Below are 20,541 nucleotides of genomic sequence, written 5' to 3'. Positions count from 1 at the left end.
TCACACACAGGCAAGCCAACTTCCCTCTACCAATACTCTTTATTTAATTTCAATATCTTAGGTTTGTGTCCCATGGTTACGACTATGCAATTGCCTACAGACAATCATTTGTGGTACTGTGTCATCTATAAACATTACAGGCAGACAGTGTTGCCGGGGTCTGTACTCTTTCCTCCCGAAAGGCTTTGACCCAAAAACAACACGACCATCCAATACAGGCTCAATAATGTCCAGTTTGGGATACTGAGTTGGAGTGGGGAGAGTTAGAGGTAGTGAAGGGACATGCATGTAACCCCACAATCCAACTCGAATGAGCCGTCTAGGGTTCTTGTTAAGTCTCGGAGAGGTCAGAAAACACTAGCGTTTTCTGGATTGTTTCAATGGTATCCTGCTCTTCAAACCACGCTTTCACGTATGCAGCCCTGTGGAAAGATGCATGAGCATCCTGGGGGACAACAGCCTAAGGTGAACATTATAATAGGGAATTCAAAGATAATGCACAACAGTCACTTTAATTAGCAGACCCCTTGACAGCTGAATGATCTCAAACCACCACACAGCGACTTAGTAAATGTAGTTTAGTGTGGCAGTTCCCATTGAAACAGTGGCATTGGCAAATAAACAGTTGGATTACTTTTTTTTTTTTTTAAGCTTTCTGGTATTTGGGAACTGAATAGGATTCATTATGGTACAGCAACCTGCAGGTTTTGGGATTGTACCTTTTATAGAGCAGGGGTGGCCAACCCTGGTCCTGGAGAGCCACAATCCAACAGGTTTTATAGGTAACCCTTAATCATCAATTTCTAAAGACTTGGAACAATTTAATTTTGACTAGTTAAGCAGTTTTTTTTTTTTAATTTAAGTAATTTGTTTAATTAAGGAATTTAGACAGAACTCTGAACAAAAACCTGAACACCCCGCAGCTCTCATGGACCAGAGCTGACTACTTCTGATTTAATGCACACTTTAACTTGCTAAATTGATCAACAAATTCCATTCCTCAGAAATTAAATACATTGATAATTTAAGGGTTACCTATAAAACCTGCAGGATGGTGGCTCTTTAGGACCAGGGCTGGTCAGCCCTGTTCTGAGGGTTAGCACAACACAAGTACCATAGACATCATGTATAGCATAACAGTGTTATAAAAGGCTTTGTTGTACTTTTTGTTGTGCGTTTTCAAGTATCTGTGTATACCCATTATATTTTAGTAAAGCCTGCATTAGCCAGAGTGTGAACTCTGATACACTGCGTGTAATCATATTGAGAAAGAGCAAATAGAATGGCCCAGCCTCAACAAAAACAAAACTAAGCAATACAGTCCTTCATTGAAAGAATCACGCTGTCAAGCGAAATTTAGTCCCCCAGACTACATTTCATAGATCAGCCTTTTTCTGTGTAGTTGTGTTATTTTATTCTTACTTACATTGGTCACTGTTGTATCCTTGTGTAAGGCTACTATACTAGGTCAATACAGTCTAAAACCTGCTAATGTTGCTGTTTGGACATTTTTACAGTTTGGTGCGGTACTATGACTATATGAGTTGGGTTTTATACTTTTAATTAAAGTGGAGCTTAGTTAAAGATATTGACTAACATACACGTTTTAGAGAATCCAGGGAGTCACCCAGTGCAGTGGGTGGTGCTGTGCAGTATTTCATACCCTTGGCTCTGCTGCGCCGCTTTACGGCTCTTTGTCTGCGGTTCTCAGAAAGCGACAAACCGGGGTCTGAGCGCGCGGGAAACTAACTTTGTTTAGAATTTCTGTGGATCGGGAAAAGTACAGGAAGGGGTAGAGAGAGCTCTTCAACTGGGTGAGTTTATTAAACTGTCACTTTATATTCGTGGGTTTTACACACGTAACGGTACTAAAGAAGTCATGACAACTGGGATAAGAAAATTATATATCGGTGTATGATCTAAACTTTGAGACGTAGAAGAACAAAATACATTCACCTTTTATGTCAGTACTAGCAGCATACCCTGCACATAGGAGAGAAAATACATTGTATTTATTTTATTCAGATTTGTTATTCATAATTATTCCTATTAACCTTAATATATGTCAGCAAGTGTCAGTTTTATATTTAAACGCTATCCACATAACGTTTCATTTTAACAGCGTATGTTATCCGGTCTAAGTATGACAGTATGTTTTTTAGGGTCGAGATAATGCGTTTAAGCTTAACGTCAGTCTCCGGTTTGTGATTTTGTGCATTTACATTGATTTGTAGAGTTACGTAGTTTTATTTTACGTTATCTCAGTGAAAGATTCTGTGTTCCTTCAACTGCAGGGATATCGTCTGGTTACGTACAATCCTGACATGTTGTAATTCACAGTCCGTGTGTTTTAATGTGTGCAGAGTAAGGAAGGCCACACGGATTGCGTTGTGTAGGCACGGTGGAGTTTTGTAGTACCCACAATTTCGCTTACATCACCAGTCTGGATCATATTTCCACAGGTTTACACAAACTCTGCTGTGTAGGTTCCTTTTAGTAGTTTTTAAAACTAAAACGTGTTTAAAAAAATATACTGGTATTCTACAGAAATGAAATGTATGTTCAGAAAAAGAAATACATTTTACAAGTTTACATTTTTAGTGTTGGTGACTGGGATCAGATTGGCTGCGCAGCATACTGAAGTAATCAGATTTCATCCAGGTTGATTCATTGAATAGGACTATAAGTGTCTCCAGATCCATCCATTGTGTACTGCCTTTGAGACCAGCACATGAGTGTACCAAGGCACTTTCAAACCCAGGGCTCAAGTGCTGACGGGCAGTTGCATGAGCTCACGATGTAAGTTATAAACAACAATGAGAATTGCAATCTTTATATTCCCTGCTACTAACAGGATGATTGAACCAGTTACCAGTTACCAGTTACAAGACAGGGCAACAGACTTATGGCTTTCATATAATGGAAAATGTCCCTGCAGGTAAACGTTGTGTTCAGCCAAGTCGTTCCTACGTATGTGTACTACATGTATCTTTTAACTGTTTTTTTTTTTGATTTTTTTTTTTTTTTTTTTTTTTTTTTTTTTAAATAAACACTAAATGTAATCTGACTGCTCTGTGACAGTACTGTCCGTGTCTGACTGGCACATAGATGGCATGATATGTTTTGCTGTATTTAAGCTGAGAGCTTTACATATTTGTTGCAGGCAAAACAGAATGAAGGTTATCACTTGTGAAATAGCATGGCATAATAAAGAACCTGTATACAGCATTGACTTCCAGCATGGAGCTGATGGGAAAATCAACCGGTTGGCGACTGCAGGTGTGGACACCACAGTTCGGGCAAGTTTATTATTTATTATTATTATTATTATAATATATTTAAGGTGATTTAAAGGCTGGGGTAAATACTGAGGTTCTTGGGTGTCCACCATAATTATATATCTGAAAACAGTCTATAAGTATCTGGCTCTAAACAGTTTATTAATTCAGCTCAAGTGCACCAGTGGGGGTTCCTCAACTTCCACAAATGGTTGAAACGCCGCCCAAGAATTTGGTGCACTTGAGCAGGAACGAGCCATAGCCTACAATGCCAAGAAACGGATACTAGCAGGTAGTTTTGTGGGTGACAAATATCTGTGTGGACTAGCTCTTTCAAAAGAGAACTGTTACATTTGCATCGGTGCAGAGCTTGATTGTAGGATTAAGTGAGGAATCTGTTTGCATAGCATTACTTTTTAAATCTGGTTACTTTTCTCTATTAAATAGTGTTTGCCTTCACAGATGTGGAAGATTGAAAAGGGACCCGATGGAAAGGCCATTGTGGAGTTCCTGTCTAACCTGGCCCGCCACTCGAAAGCTGTGAATGTGGTGCGGTTTTCCCCTAACTCTGAGCTCCTGGCATCTGGAGGGGATGGTAAGGAAGGAAAACTGGTATTTTTTTTTTTAAACACAATTTTAAAACAATAACATCCACATAGCCTTTTCAAACTAACTAATAATGCACCATCAACACGTGTTAAAGTGATTGTCAGTATAAGTCAAACCTTTTCAATGTAATTATATTTTTCTATACCTGTGTTGAACATGAAAACTGCTCAGCTGTGTTTAATTCAGCTGAAGGTTGAAATTCATCAGAGTATGCAGTGGGAGTCCTATTCCCTTCTGTATGCAGTATGTCTCATTTTGAGTGCAATTTTAAGTTATTGATGGCGTTTGTTAAATGAAGGGATCAGGGCAAGATCATGGTAACCCAATGTGGCAGGGCAGCGCCCGGTTTATAAATATTGTTGTGTGGAGTTTTGGTGGTGGTTGGCAGGGATGGAGTTAATTTCCTACCCCTGCCAAAATACATGTGAGAATGTGGCTGGAGCTAATTGAATAATTAATTAATCCAGCCACATGCTTTAAAAGAGGAGAAATTCCTTTGTTTGGTGGAGGTGTTTTTGGGGTGAGTGTTACTGTGTTTGGTTGTTACTACAAAGTTCAGTGAAGGCTCTGCCCAGCCTGAACAGTTTTGTTTAAACTTTTGTTTGGCCCTTGTGCCAGTTATTTTGTAAGTGTTTATTGTGTGTGAGATTTGTGTTTTGTTTGACCTTTCATTTTTGTTGATTAAACAGCGCAGCAGTTTGTTTGACTGCAGTTTATTGTCTCCGAGTCTCTGTCCTCCCGGCTATCCTGTCACACCCACATTTTCATTAATGTTGTCAATATCAGTAATATGGTTTACCACAGTACTTCCATCCATCTTGTCAGGCTGCTCCACTAAATGCTGATATTAGTCACTGTTTACTTTTCCATAAAAACAAATTCTGCTGCTTGCAACAACAAAATGTTATCCCACACAGCCATGGCTGACGTTAATTTATTTTTTAAATTCCTTATTTAAAGGCTAATTTGCAAGTCAGACTTCAAGTTCAGATACACATGAAAGCACTGTAATTGGCAGTTTTAAAGTGTTGGATTGATTAAGTTTATAAGGTCTTATTTTTCAATTTTGTCACTTACAAGATTTCTTCCTGTGTGGGTCCCCACTGTCGTGCTCCAAGTCCTTCAACTCTTATATCATCAGGAAAGCTGTGCAAGTGTCGAGAGCCCTCTAGTGCTGCTTGCAGAACTTGGCAACAAAAAACAAACAGAAATAACGACTTGTTAGAATTTATTTTAGTGTAAAATGCTTTTTCAAATTAGTCTCTACAAACTGACTTATTTGTGTGCTGTTCTGCACATATGTATATGTAGATGCTGCAATTTTGCTATGGAAGCTCAATGACAGCAAGGAACCAGAGCAGCCAGCCTTCCAAGAGGATGAAGATGCTCAGCTTAACAAAGAATACTGGACTGTTGTCAAAACATTGCGGTAAGGATCAGTGAGGCAGCTAGTGTCACCTTACTAATATAAAGACACTTTGGTTGATCAAACCTAGATTATTACTGTGACAGACAACCAGAACTGAATAGAAGTTCCAGAACTGAATGTTCAAACCCCCTGAACGCGTCAACAGACAATCCACTGTTTTTTTGTATTGCAAAAATCTTGACAGTTTTCAAAATAATAATAAAAATATTGAAGCCCCTTATTCTTTAATGTATATTGATATGCTGTAGATTTCAGTTTTTGGCATGCAAAAAGATAATGCTTTCATCTTAATACAGCGGTCACATAGAAGATGTGTATGATATTTCTTGGACAGCTGATGGGAACTTCATGGTCTCTGGATCTGTGGACAATACTGCAATTATGTGGGATGTCAATAAAGGTGATTTAATACTATGTACAATCTTTATACGCAGAGTCATTATAAATTCTAAATTATCTCAAAAGTGTTTCTTTATTAGTAGGGGATTTTTGATTAGTAGGAACTAGTACTTTAATATATTAACAAGCAAAATAAGAATCGGAACTCGCTTTCTACCTCTACTGTTCTAATCTTTTTAGGACAGAAAATGACTGTTTTTAATGAGCACAAGAGCTATGTGCAGGGAGTTACCTGGGACCCACTGGGACAGTACATCACCACCCTCAGCTGTGACAGGTATCGTCAGTGACTGCTCATCATTTACAACTAGTTGCTCTCCTTTCTCATCTAGGCTTGTACTTCTATAGAAAACTATTTTATTGTCACTCGTCTGTTGGTGTGTGTGCAGTACATAGTTAACTCTCACATATTGACTTCTGTTTAGTGCATGGTTCTCTACAGCTATGGCCAAAAGTTTTACATCATTTACAATTTTAGGGTTTGAGACAATGAAATAAACAAAGAGGAGATATATTTAGATATTTTATTTAACATCACGTAATCAAACTACTAAATGATTTTTGCAAAAGTCTGCTAGAAGCCATAATAGTAGTACAGTATTTTGCTGGATTCCAAAATGTCAAATTTCAATGTGTCAGTTTTTGATTAAGTCTATGGAAAACAACAAACTGGTATATCATTTAATATGTTAACATTATTGAGCAGGTTTCATTCAACTTTGTGAAGCAAAATTAGTTAATTCTATGGTGATGCAAAACTTTTCAACATAGCTGTAGGTCAATAAAATGTAACCGTTTTGTACTGTTTCATTGCCATATGTTACCCTCTGGTCATTTCAGACAGTAAACGGTGCCCCGGTAACTTAATTTTTTTGTTGTGTAATGATAGTTTGAACCTCTTGAAGCATTGTTCTGTTGCTACAATCGCACTGTATCTGCTTACTAACCTGTGTTTGCCTAGGGTAATGAGGGTTTACAGCACACAGACCAGAAAAAAAACCTACAGTGTCAGTAAGATGTTATCTGCGGCAGTGACAGGAGGAGAGGCAAGTAGTTTTTGTTTTACATACCAGATTGCCTTTGGCATAAAACCATCCTAGTCCTTTAAGACTGAACATTATTAATCCCTAAACAGTCCAAACACCAGTATGTTCCTTACTGTAATTTGTCAGGGGGATTTATTTAGTCACATTCTAAAATAGAAGCTTACACTTAATGTTTGATTTTAATTCTGTCTGTGTTTTTATAGGTGAGAAATTATCGAATGTTCCACGATGACAGCATGAGGTCTTTCTTCCGTAGACTCACTTTCACACCAGATGGGTCCTTGCTTCTCGTCCCAGGTATTGGCAATATGTGTGGGTTTTATTCCTCTGAATGCTGTATTATTAAACAACCCTGTGATGGGAGCTTGAAATAAATTCTATATCTGCTGCTAGTACAAATGCAAATGTCTAAAACCATTTCAGCTTGCAACTTGTTTTTTTAATATTCTGGAATCTCTGGCAAAACAGTACAGTTTGAGTTTGTCTTCATGTCTGGTACACGGCTGTATTCTTTGATTTTTAAAGTTATGTTCTATTACCTGTATAAAGAAAATAATACCCATTCACTGCCCCTTTTTTAACCTCTGGCCATGTCAGTGACCTCACATGCTATGAAATGATTTATTTGCAGTTGGTACACAGATGTATTCTATTCTTTCAAAACAATTCCAATATTAGTGGTATCCATTACATTAAGTGCTTCAGTGTCACATTGTTTTAACCCCAGTTGTGTTGCTCACAGAAAGTATTGACTAAAAATCTGGATCTGTGACCTTAATTTACAAAACACAGTAGAACCCCTGAATCGGTTAATTAACATTATTAGGCCGCTTGTCGCATTCCTGTTGCAAAAAGGTCAAAGTAGCTTAAGTGGCGGGCTTAATGTGTGTGTGTGTTTTTGTATTGCACATTCAAGTGACAAGCACATAGTCTATTCAGGAGTTTCTGGCAGTTCTAAAATCCTTCTTGAGAAACTGCCTCATGTCCTGTATTTCTGACAGGCACCTCCTGGAAAAAGTAATTTTAATTATAGTTTTTTATTTATTTATTTTACAGCTGGGTGTGTTGAAGCAGGAGAAAATGTCACAAACACAACATATGTTTTCTCAAGGAAAAACTTGAAAAGGTATGGTTTTTTTAGCCCAAACTCCCCATATAGATAGATCCTTTTTTTTTTAAATTTAGTGAACTGAACTGGAAGTTAAGGTTTTGCCGTAGCGTAACCAGGATCTGCTCTGTGTACCGATAATGCTAGATACAAAAAAACAAGCTGGATTTACTTATTCTTTATTTCTGTATTTAATGAGGAAGGACATGCCAAATGGAAAGTTCCTTAACGTGCTGTCTTCTGTGCCTTTGTTTTCAGGCCTATAGCTCACCTTCCGTGCCCTGCCAAGGCAACTCTGGCTGTACGCTGCTGTCCTGTCTTCTTTGAACTGAGATCATCCTTCAACAAAGGTGCTGTGTCAGCAATCACTGAGAGGCAATGTGTTACTTGCTAGTAGCGAAGGTTCACCAGGTTCTTGAGAAACTTGCAAAAGTATGTATGTGCGTGTGCAAGAACCAAATCCTAGTCACATTTTGTATGACATGGAAGAACTTTTAACCAAATATATATATATTTTTTTGTCTCTTTGAATTCTCATGTATCATGTACATTTTGACCTTCAAAGGTTCGGAACCCATTACCGAAGGAAGGTTTGAACCTTTGATGGTACTAATTTGCATGATTTACTGGTGACGTCACCATAGCTACTTGTTTATTTGATTGAAAGTCCTATTGTTTTACAGGTAAGCCATATACGTGGAATAAAACATTCATATGCAGTTTAAAAATACACATTGTTTATTTACACGTAATTGATGCTGCTTTGCGAGTAAGCTTGCATTGCAGCAGCACTAACTGCAGTGGACTTAGGCAAAACAAACTGAATTTAACAGTCACAGTTCCAAGCAGGTTATCAGTCACAGGCACATTTTACTACTACGACTGCTAATATGAACTTAGTTTTGAAGTGACCCCAGAGATTGGATGTGGCTCCATGATACATCAACAAACGCTTCAACAGTTTGCTTTCGACTTTTTTTTTTTTTTTTTTTTTTTTTTTTTTTTTTTTTTGGTCGTCTGGGCATTTAACAAACAAAATCCCAAACAGCGGAGGGGTTTCGATGTTTCTTTCAGTACAGTTTTGCTATACAACACTTTGCTGTTGAGATAGCAAATGAAGAAATTTGCCTCTGTTAAACATGAGCTGGAGGGAGGAGGGATGGACCGTACTCAGTTTTTTCAAAATTTAAATGGTTAGTGTTAGCGTATATATTTTGTATGTTTCAAACATATTCTACCATAGCACTTCTTACACTGTCTTTTACACCTGGCTAGCGAACGAACCTTTGAACCATCTAATACACCCCTAGTATTAAATATCTCATGCTGATGTGTTTTTTGTTTTGGATTCTTCCCCCCCACAGATGATTCCTCACAGAAACAGTCTAATATTTTTAACCTGCCCTATCGACTGGTGTTTGCAGTTGCTTCTGAAGATTCAGTGTTCCTGTACGATACTCAGCAATCTATCCCCTTTGGTTACATTTCAAATATCCACTATCACACACTGAGTGACGTCACCTGGTGAGTAGATTTTAGTAGGTTTCTGTCTCTAGCTCTATCTATCATTATCTAAGTTTTAAAAAAGGCCTGTCTAATGATTTTAAAAAATGAATAGAGATAGAGCTCCAGATAAGGTCATTGAGTAATTTACTCTCCAGTTTAGACACCATGTGAATAAAATGCAACGTTACCTTGAAGTCATGTAGACTTTTCAATAAATAATGTACAGCTATGGCCAAAAGTTATCACACTATAGAATTAACTCATTTTGCTTCATAGTCAAACCTGCTGAATAGTATTGCCATAAGATATTGAATTACACACAGCTTTGCAGTTTTCCATATACTTACCAAAAAACTGACAACAATTGGAAAATGTGACATTTTGAAATCTAACCTGAAATACTGTACTGCTGTTATGGCTTCCGGTAGACACTTGCGATATCATTTTGTAGTTTCCTATTTAGATGTTAAATAAAATATCTGAATTACGTTCATATTTTTTTTAATGATTTCTCAATCCTAAGATTCTAGGTGATGCTAAACTTTTGGCCAGAGCTGTACATAAATGCTAACTTATGGGGTATGCATTAACTACAGCCTTACATTTTCACTGTAATGTTACTTTGAACTACTGTACAAAAAACTTTGTTTTACATTAAAAACTATTCTTGCCAGTTTGTGGACTCCACACAATAGAACCTTTCGGTTGTCAGGCTAGGAAACACATGGACAAACCGCCCCCTTCTTCCAGAAGGTCTTTTATATCTGTGCGTCATGACACCACACGATAGTATAAAGGGAAATGACGCAGAAGGATCAGATGTCCTGCATTTTTCCTTGTTTCGTAAAGCTGGGAAGTGTGGACATAGTAGTAGTTATGTTTTATTATTAAAACATTGTTTTGTTTTTTTTTTTTTTTTTTTTTTTTTTTTTTTTCCTAAATCAAATCCTTCTGAAGGTATACCCACTTGTATTCTGTGCTGCTCCATCTAAGTATTTGGGGTGCAGAAGAAATAATGGGCATTTGTTTGCTATGCAAGCCCTCGTGTTATCTACTGGAGGAGATTCTTTTGGCAGTGGCTTTGTGCTTTGCACACCACTTTGTTTACCCAGTGAGCGGCTGTTCTGATTCAGTTCCGAGGTCTGGGTCACCGGAGCTGGGCATGTGATCAGGACAAACAGCGCTGGACAATTGGTAACCTTCTCTGGAGGGGTGTTATCATTAGTTACTGTGGTAGCAGCTGTGATACAATGGTTTGCAGGGGGGAAAATACAAAAAAAAGTGGAGCTCCTATATCTCCGTCTGGAGTTACCACTAAATATGCATAATGTTTGTTGACATCTTCCATAACACTCCCCTACAAGATATTCTGGCCAATTGGGGAAATGTAAGTAAGAGTGACCTAACTCTTGGCTCTGCCCCCTCCTCCTCCTCCTCAAGTGATGTCTTTGCAGTCTGGTTTCAATACCTCAGAAGCATTGACACTCCTATCCCCAGCCGTTCTATTGTGTCTGAGATTATGTAGCTGTGACAGGTTGGCTTCAGTGGTGATGTCAGACCAGAAGAAAACACACAGCATATGTTAAAAGTGCTTGTTTGCGCTGGTTTATTTCAAAACAAATAAAAGATTTAAACAAAAACAGTGCAGGGCACTTCATGCCAAAATAAACAGACAAACAAAACGGACTTACACTTAAACAAACATCACCATGGCTACTTGTTTATATTTGATTGAAAATCCTATTTTATATTCCATATAAATGGAATACTACATTCATATGTAGTTTAAAAATACATTATAGAACAGTAGCCATGTTTTTTTCAAAAATACATGTTGTTTATTTACACTTAATTGATGCTGCTTGCGAGTAAGCTTGCATTGCAGCGGACTTAAGCAAAACAAACTTAATTTAAGTCACCGTTCCAAGCAGGTTATCAGTCACAGGCACATTTTACTACTACTACTACTACTGTGAAGTTACAATTGTAAAGTGAACCCAGAGATTAGATGTGAATCCATAATACATCAACAAATGCTTGAACAACTTGAAAAAATCCCTAACAGCAGAGGGGTTTCGAGACATTTCTTTCAGTACAGCTTTGCTATACAGTGCTTTGCTGTCGAGATGGCAAATGAAGAAAGTAGCCTCTGTTTAACATGAGTTGGAGGGGGGAGGGACTTACGGATGGTGCTCAGTTTTTTTGAAATTGAAATGATTAGTGTTAGCGTATATTTTGTATTTTTCAAACATATTCTACCATAGCATTTCTCTTGCACTGTCTTGCACATACTAGGTATTCAGTAAATTTTTTACTGAAGCGCTACAACCGCTATAAGTAGCCGCCTAGTGTTTTGGCATAATATACCCTGCTTCATATAACAGCGGTGCCATATAGAGTTGCTACGTATTTGGTAGTGAATTTTAACACAACAACTGTTTAAGTAATGTGCGTTCTACAAATAAATCAAATTTTGCATGTGAGTGACATTTAATGTGTGATTTATAGTATTAACACACTGTCAAATGATTTCTGTTAACAGAAAAAAGAAAAAACCGTGGAAGGTTTAAAACAATCTTCGAATTCCTGACTAGGAAACGAATCTTAGAACCTTCTAATACAGCCTACCTTATTCTGAAAATGTCATCCATGTGTCATGTGTTCTAAAGGTTTCTTGTGTCCTTTACACAATAACATATCCTCCCATTTACTCATATGGGCTTGCAAAGTGCATGCCTAACTTTGAACCTATTCTGCTTGAAACCATTTTTTTTCCAAATGTAAGATATTTAATATATATTTCTTCTGCAGGTATTATGTTATCTTTTCTGTTATCCAGTGCCTCTTTGCATGCCTCTAAAGTTACATTACTAGGAACACTGGTGTACAGGGAGTTTCTATCCATGCAAAATAAAATAGTATTCTCTGGAAGTTTATTTTGTAATCTGTTAATCCTATTCAGAAGATGTGTTGTATTTTAACATAGCTAGATGAACTTTCAACATGCGGCTGCAACTGCCTCTTGGCTATTTCTGCAATAACGTATGCTGGGTTAGCAATTGTTCTAACAGTCATTCGCATTGGGTGTTTATCTTTGTGCATTTTCGGGTTACCTTTAACCAAACCTGGTCTTGGATTTTCAGGGAGCATGTAATTTTAATTCTTTTGATATAAATCCATTTGTATACAATCCATCTGCTAAGGTTGTTCACTTCTTTTAGTATGATATTAATGTTATTAGTTTGTACTTCATATGTATTAATATTTTGCAATTCAGTCCCTACTGCTTTCATATAATCAACTTTTCATTACTACCACCCCAGAACCTTTATATGCTGGTCTTTATCCTTATTTATGTATGTTTTTGCTGGAACAAATGTCAGTCCCTTCCCTAGTAATGCTTTCTGTGAGGCTGTTAATATTTTATCAGATACATTAAATATTGCCTCCACATCAATTCCTTTGGGACTTTATTTAATCTATTTCTGCAATGCTTATTTTTGTATACTTGATTTTGAGGTACCTCGTCATTAATATTATTTGATGCTTTTCCATACATCCCTGTCCTGCATTATTTTCCCTTTGTGTGTAATGTATTTGTTTTTTGCATTGAGTCTGATCATTTGCAGTCGACAGATTTAATATGTATCCATCATTACTTTTAAGTGAAACTGAAGTTTCTGTTCCTTTATGTTTTTAAAACTTAAACCTACAAACTTTACGTAAACATTTACTGGTCAGTTTATTCTGTCTAATGCAGCAACAGCTTCTGCCTCTGTAGCCCAGGCGTGTCTCCCACCGCTACTGTCATTTTCTCAACATTTTGTTGATAATCGTCGTCGATGTAAAGTTAATATTTATTTACATTTCTGCTCATGTATTCAGTAACATTACCGCTTACTAATTTATGATTATTTTCTGTTCCATACAAAAACTCAAACTAACAGTAATTATGGTAATAAAGGTAAACATTGGTAACACGTTAGCTAGAAGTCGATGGGTACATAAATTAAGGTTTCGAAGATCCATATAATATATTATAACATAGGCGAGTTTAGTCAGTTATATATATCATAATATATAATAATATATCTAGTATATATATATATATATAATATATATCTTGATATATATATTATATATAATAAATTAAATTAAACAAAAAATAAAATGCTTGCTTGTGCACTCTCTTTCCAAGTTGACCGACACACTCCCAAAATATTTTAAACCCCCAAAAAAAAGTCCAAAAATGTATAAAAAGAAATTGTAGTGATACCGCACTGATGCAAATAAAGAAATTGTAATATTGCATTCCTTACTGCTATAGTAATGTAAAGCATCTCCCACTCTCCAATCACAGAATATTGTCATATTCAAGGCTGGAAGAAGCCTTCTTGGCTCTACAATGTACACCAGGGGTACTGCAGTTATTTTAGTGACTGTCCACAGTTCTTGGTTACAGCAAGTCGAGGTATGGAGCACATTTTCACTCTGACTCCCATCCCCATACCAACAAACAAACACAGAGCTACACAAATATAGTTTTTACCTGTGTTGTTGGTTTGAGAGTTGTTCACTAGGTTTAAAGGAGTTTTTGGGGGAATCGTAACTCTCTCATTTTCACTAGTCTGCCTTCTTCACTGACTTGTTACTGCATGAGTCCTTTCCCTGCCATAACCATAGAATTGTAGAATTACTGTCTTGTCTGCGTTAGCCAAGCCAAACATATGTTTCACCATTGCAAACTGCAGCAAACAAAAATGAAGCACAAGAAGAAAAAAACTAAATTGAAAAATCACTGTGCTTTCTCATTCAAGTGAATTAAAAATAAAAACTCTTTCCAAATTAAAAATAGTAATTTTATATTCAGTACGTTTATAACCGGCTGATGCTCACAGTAAGTGGGAGAAGTGGCAGGTCTTCAAAGGCCTTGAGTTACAGGTGAGCTCAGCAAGAGCAATACAGAGATGCAAGATTTGCATCAGTCGGAACAGAACGCTGATATTAATGTTCATCTTGGACGAATATCTGCACACAATGTGATCATACCATTTGTCATAAAAAAAAAAAAAATTATTAGGCTGATATTGATGACTTGCTCTATTAGATTAACAGACTCATGGAATTGACCAGATTGGGTTTTAAACTGTTTTTTTTTTTTGTTGTTTTTTAAAACAGGTCAAAGGATGGTTCCTTCCTGGCTGTGTCCTCCACAGACGGGTACTGTTCCTTTGTAACATTTGAAAATGGAGAGCTGGGAACCCCTTTGAAACAGAAGCCTGTATTTGAAATGCAGACCCCAGGTGCAGCAGTGGAGAAAAAGATAAAGAAAGTACAGAGGACCGCATCACCAGTGCCTAGGTCAGTGGAAGCCAGCCCAGCGAGTGGCAGGAACAGCGATATTGGTGCTGTCAGCCCCTTGCTGGAGGGGACTCCATCCAGAACTGTGCCAGGGAAGGAGACCCCCTCCACCCCTCTCAGCACCAGGGCAATCCCAAGCACTCCTGCTTCTAAAGACATGAAGCCCCTGAGTGGCAAAGGCAGCCAGCCTCGCAGGATCACTCTCAACACACTAGAGGCCTGGAGCAAACCTAGCACTCCAACAGGACCCACACCCAGGTAAAAACATCAGCACTGTTCAAACGCATGTTTTATAATTATGTACAGTTGATGACTGAAATGGACCAAATCACCTAAAAACAAATTGTAATGTTATATATTTTTATTTTAAGTACATGCACTCTAATGATACTATCTAAAGGTTGCTCTACACTGGAAGTGAGATACATGAGCGAATAATTTAGAAGTGACTGGAATGTGTGGTGGCATCTATACCACCAAGCGAACGGCCATTATGGGTGACGCGAGCGACTCCACAGGAATAGAAATGTGTTTAATTTCCCGCCAGTCGCAAGTGACTAGAGTGAAACGGACCAATCGGAAGCAAAGTCAGTTCCCAGCCCACACCCAGGATCAACTATTTCCAGGCACAGCACCAATCCCTGCCTCAACCCCAGATCCAGGATAAGCCCCACCTGCAACAGCTTTAATGCAGTATGAACTGTGGGAATGGGTGGACAAGGGGAAATTAAGTAAATTGTTTGTGTACTGTTTATCTGCACTGGGGGTGTATTGTTTTGTACTACTGCAAGTGTGATTGTGTGTGTGTTTTGCCTCTTCTCTGTCAGAGGGTCCTCTCCTGGGTGTGTGGCAGCTTTCTTTGGTGTGTGTTGGCTTCGCTTGCTTATTCTGTAGTCTGTTCTGTGTGAGTGGTGTTGTGAAAGGGCCTTCTCTGTCTATGTGGGATTGGGGGGGCGAACAGCGATAGGGATAAGGACAAGGTCAGTGAGTTTCTGCTAAAATATTTGCTTTTGATGTAGATAGAAAAATTGGCACACGTCGCTCACTTCCAATGTAGATCCACCTTTTTATAGTTGTGTTTTTTGTTTTTTTGTGGTGTTAGGATACACCAGTATAAATAAGTCTTGCTGTTTGCTTAACTGCAAAGATCTGGAGGTCTCTATGATAAGCTTCTATGGTACATTAGCAAAAAGCAGCCCTTGCTGAAGGTTCTGGTATTGAAAGAACTTGATTGCAACAAACAGTGTGTTAAAGGGCTTTGCATTACTGAACGTACTGTACTATTAAAATGACCATGAATTGGGATCTCATGGAGAGAATAACATGTCACCTATTCTGTAACATGGCAAAGGGCGTAAGATAATTGTGTGTGTGAAAATGTTTGTTACACTACCAGAAATTGTGTATTTTGGTCTCAGATTAATTAGTGTTCACTAAATGCTTGTATTTACATTTTTTTTTTTACATTTATTTAGTTTTTTTTTTATTTTAATGAGCTTATGTGTCGGGAGCCAATACTTGTCAGCAATACCTATATATATATATATATACATACATACATACATATATATATATATATATATATATATATATATATATATATATATATATATATATATATATATATATATATATATATATATATATAAAATATCAAAATATATATAATGTATATATATATATATATATATAGGTATTGCTGACAAGTATTGGCTCCCGACACATAAGCTCATTAAAATAATTAAAAAAAAAAAAAATAAATGTAAAAAAAAAATGTAAATACAAGCATTTAGTAAACACTAATCTGACAGACCAAAATACACAATTTCTGGTAGTGTAACAAACATTTTTTTTTTTTTTTAAAGCACTTAAGCAATATCAAATGTTTGACAAATGTATTTGCTCCTTTACATTAAAAGTTGAATAAAATATATTAATTGATTCAAAACCATTGCTCATTAGCAAAGCTGCATTATAAAGTCAATAGCCAGAAAAAAACTGTCGTCATTTCCAACACCTGTTGAAGAATGCTTTGGCAAGGAAATGGCTATAGAACAGTATCAAAGAAATCTGGAATACCAAAATCCACAATTGGAGCAATAATCAAAGTACTGCAGAACAAATTCAGCTGAAATGCTTGAAAGAAGGGGATATCCAAAGAAAACTACATGTGCAGCAGGTAGAAGAATTGTCTAAGCAGCTAAAAAAAAATCCAAGCGTAACAGCCAAGGAATTAAAGAAAGTTCTGGAAGCATCATGCATAATTGTGCATGAAAGAACTGTACAAAAGCACCTAAACAGAGGTGCATGTGAACCTTGCTGCAAACACCTTTCTAAATAAAATGAATAAATCAAACACTCTAAAATTTCCCAAGACACATGAAAAGGAATCTGAGGCATTTTTCAACAAAATTATCTGGTCGAGTAAGACTATTATAACTTTTCCCCAAAAATGGACCACATTATGTCTTGGTTAAAAAACAGTGAAAGCCTTCAATGAAGAAAACCTTGTACTTAGTTAAACATGGAGGTGGTTCAATCGTGATATGGGGGTGTTTTAGCAGTTCAGGGACTGGAGACGTTCATGTGATTTGTAGAATGTTTTGGATACATGGCTGCATTCATTCAGTCTTCAAAGTACACACATACGATCTGCTCGTAGGTGATTGGCAGACAGTGTATCTTCCAACACAACAACAACCCAAACCGTATGACCGAGCCAACTGGAATTCTGTAAGAAAATAAAGATGGATGTTCTGAAATGGCCCTCGCTATCCTCAGATCTCAATCCAATAGAAATGCTTTGGACAGATCTGAAAAAAAGCTGTAGTCAAGCATTGTGTATCCAGTCTGTCTGAGCTGAAGGAAATAAGCAAGACAGAATGGGCCGAGGTTTCACCAACAAGATGTAACATACTAGTTAAGAACTGTCATACTTCTGAAAGCCATAATGAAAAAAAAAGAGGAGGGGTGCCAGTACTTTTGTAAAGAACAAATACTTTTAAATGATTTTGTTAAAGATTTGTTAAATTATTAGAAATGGTGCATTTTATTATTAAAAAGTGGTTCAAGTTTACTAAATGCATGTCCTTAATCTGTTACCTTGAATTATGGCAGAGTCACTCACTGTGTGGCCCTGAGCAAGTCACTTAACCACCTTGTGCGCTGACCTTCGGCTGAGATGTCTGCTAGTCATTTAGCGTCTGCTAAATGACTAAATAATAGTAATTTTATCTGCTTAAAGATTGGCAGTATACACGTATATGTATTTTATTTTTTGAATTTCTTATCCTCTTTCTATTTTTTCTGTCTGTAGAAGAATAGCATTGACCCCTGTTGCATCTCCAGTGCTGTCTAATACCGTGATTTCTACACCACCTTCTACAGAAAAGGCAAAACATGGTTAGTAATTCAGTCTTAAGCTCCAAGGTAAATGTGCTTTTTTATTTCTAGTTCATGTGCACTTTACTACTTTCATGCCTGAATTTTAATATTAAGACTTAGATTCAATATTCTGACTCTTGTAATTGTTTTGGATCTTTTAGTGTCAACAAAAAACACTGTCTAGGATAACTTAACCCTTTTCCATAAACATTATCCAATCCGAGTGGTGTAGTTTCAAATTATCCACTGGTGGCATCTGTTTTAAATGGTGAAGCAGCATATTTCCATTAATTTGAATTCCATATTGTCTTTTTATTTGTGTAATGATGTAAGATTGTTAATGAAGTATGGCTTTGTTGATTACAGAGAGACCGTCCCCACCAGCTGATCTGCTCTGCAAGCCTCCAGAGCCGAAGAGGCCCAAGACAGAGGAGTCCCAGGTCTGTGGGACCCCCGACCGACACCACGCTGACCGCAGCAAGAACACCATGCAGCGACAACCCCCCAAGGATCCCGAAACCAAGTGAACTGTCAAAGCACAGACTCTAGCTAGTTTCTTATACTGAGACTCAAACATGTACTTTGCACTTCCTTGTACAGGTTGCTAAAACTTGTTAATTACAACAACAAAAAAGAAAGAAAAACAGAACTCTTCACTTGAAATGCTGTCACCTGGCCCTTTTTTTTTTGTTCTTTTTGGGGGAATTATTTTAAATCATAAGGTAACATGTTTGCTCTTAAGGTTTTTAATGTCCAACTTTGTATAAAATACGTATTGGGGGTGTTATTTTGTATGGTTTCTTTCAATCTTAAGTATTGTAGCTGTCTGAAATAATATGCTGCTGTTTGGGGCCTTGCTGCTAACAGCACATTTTGGATATTTTGAAAAACAAGACAAACTTGCAGTTTACAAATAAAAGAAAATTGTATATAACTTGTGAGAAAAGACAGGGATTTTAAACTTTTATATTCTGAGGACAATGGTTTAAAATGTCTTTGTCTTGGATTATGCTTTTTTTCCCCCTTCATATAAAACTATTAACACTTGCAGTTTTTGTGGATTTTATGAATGAGACTGCAGTTGCACAATGGCATCTCTAGTATGTAGCTGAAAATGACTGTGACACCCCGTATTCAGTTGTGACATGGTGGGAGGTGGGGCAGGGATTGCTCCAAATTGGCAAAAGATTTTGGTAAGAACCTAAAGAAAACGTTTGGCTGAAGTTGATGAAGGTAAGCATGTGTACAAAACGTTTGCAGCAGTGCCTTTATTTCATGTACCTTTCTTATTGAAAGACAATAGGGGGTATTTGTAGGCATGATTTTATATATAGTGCAATTGTCTGCTGGATTTGCGATGAGTAATCGGCCACATCCATATTCAATTCCATTCTCAAGCTTTATGTAATCCAATAACAGGTACAATAAATTCACAAACACAGTGTTTTTTTTTTTTTTTTTTTTGAAAATGGTGTAATTTATAAATGCTTGTTAATATCTAGTAAAAGTCACAGCATACACAGTTATATGTTTAGTGTGTAGTGATCAGGGGGTCATTATATAATCCATTATTTGTTTTTTAGTACCATTGTCATTACAGTTCCAGTAGTTTTTTGTGCAGCAGGAAGTGCTGCAGAGGGATGCTCTTTATATTGAAATGTTGCAGCTGCACACTGCCCAGGAGAGCAATGGATGAGACTCAGAGCATACTATGAAAGTCTTAACACATCACACAAATAACTTCAAGTGTATGTATTTTTTCTTAGTAAGTGGAAAACAAAATGGTATTTAAATAGCAGATAAGTACAAACAGTGCCTTGCAAAAGTATTCAGACCCCTGACCAATTCTCTCATATTAATGAATTACAAATGGTACATTAAAATATCAAACAGAACAAAATTTCATTTTAAAACACTGAAACTCAAAATCAATTATTGTAAGCTGACATTGGTTTTATGTTGGGAAATATTTTTAAGAAAAATAAAAAAACTGAAATATCTTGCTTGCATAAGTATTCAACTCCTGTGCTGTGGAAGCTCCCAGTTTGCACCGATGAAAGAACTTGCCCTAACGAGGACACAATTACCTTAACATTGGCCTCCACTTGTGAACCATTAAAGTTGCTGTCACATTTTCTGGATAAAAACCCCACTGTTGAAGGATCATTGGTAAGGCTGTGAATCTGAAGGAAAATGTAGACCAAAGAGCAATCTACAGAAGTTAGAGATAAAGGTGCACCAGTCAACCATATCAAGAGCTCTGCATAACACTGGCCTGTATGGGAGGGTGGCAAGAAAGAAGCTGTTACTCAAAGTACTATCTGAAAGAGCAGCTGGAGTTTGCCAGAAAGCATGAGAGTGACCCAGCTGCAATGTGGGAAAAGGTTTTGTGGTCAGATATGACCAAGATAGAGCTTTTTG

General features: G+C 37.1%; 1 protein-coding gene across 2 annotated transcripts; it reads left to right on the top strand.

Annotated features, from left to right (window-relative positions):
• The first annotated feature begins 1,714 nt into the window (after nucleotides 1-1,714).
• Nucleotides 1,715-19,957, top strand: LOC121327472 (chromatin assembly factor 1 subunit B-like). Of its 2 annotated transcripts, none has more exons than XM_041271539.1 (14): nucleotides 1,715-1,814; nucleotides 3,164-3,299; nucleotides 3,741-3,873; nucleotides 5,199-5,316; nucleotides 5,613-5,716; nucleotides 5,896-5,992; nucleotides 6,677-6,761; nucleotides 6,965-7,058; nucleotides 7,818-7,887; nucleotides 8,128-8,219; nucleotides 9,234-9,393; nucleotides 14,554-14,994; nucleotides 18,053-18,138; nucleotides 18,487-19,957. In XM_041271539.1, exons 2-14 carry the CDS (start codon nucleotides 3,174-3,176, stop codon nucleotides 18,645-18,647), a joined length of 1,767 nt encoding a protein of 588 aa, XP_041127473.1. In that variant the 5' UTR covers nucleotides 1,715-1,814; nucleotides 3,164-3,173; the 3' UTR covers nucleotides 18,648-19,957. The 2 variants fall into 2 exon arrangements, with proteins under 2 accessions (XP_041127473.1, XP_041127475.1); XM_041271541.1 differs by having other exon boundaries at nucleotides 18,053-18,165; nucleotides 18,487-18,578.
• Nucleotides 19,958-20,541: the final 584 nt, after the last annotated feature.

Source organism: Polyodon spathula, chromosome 15, assembly GCF_017654505.1.
Source record: "Polyodon spathula isolate WHYD16114869_AA chromosome 15, ASM1765450v1, whole genome shotgun sequence".
NCBI lineage: Eukaryota > Metazoa > Chordata > Actinopteri > Acipenseriformes > Polyodontidae > Polyodon > Polyodon spathula.
Note: the sequence above shows the minus strand (reverse complement) of the source record. Positions and strands in the feature narration are given on the sequence as shown.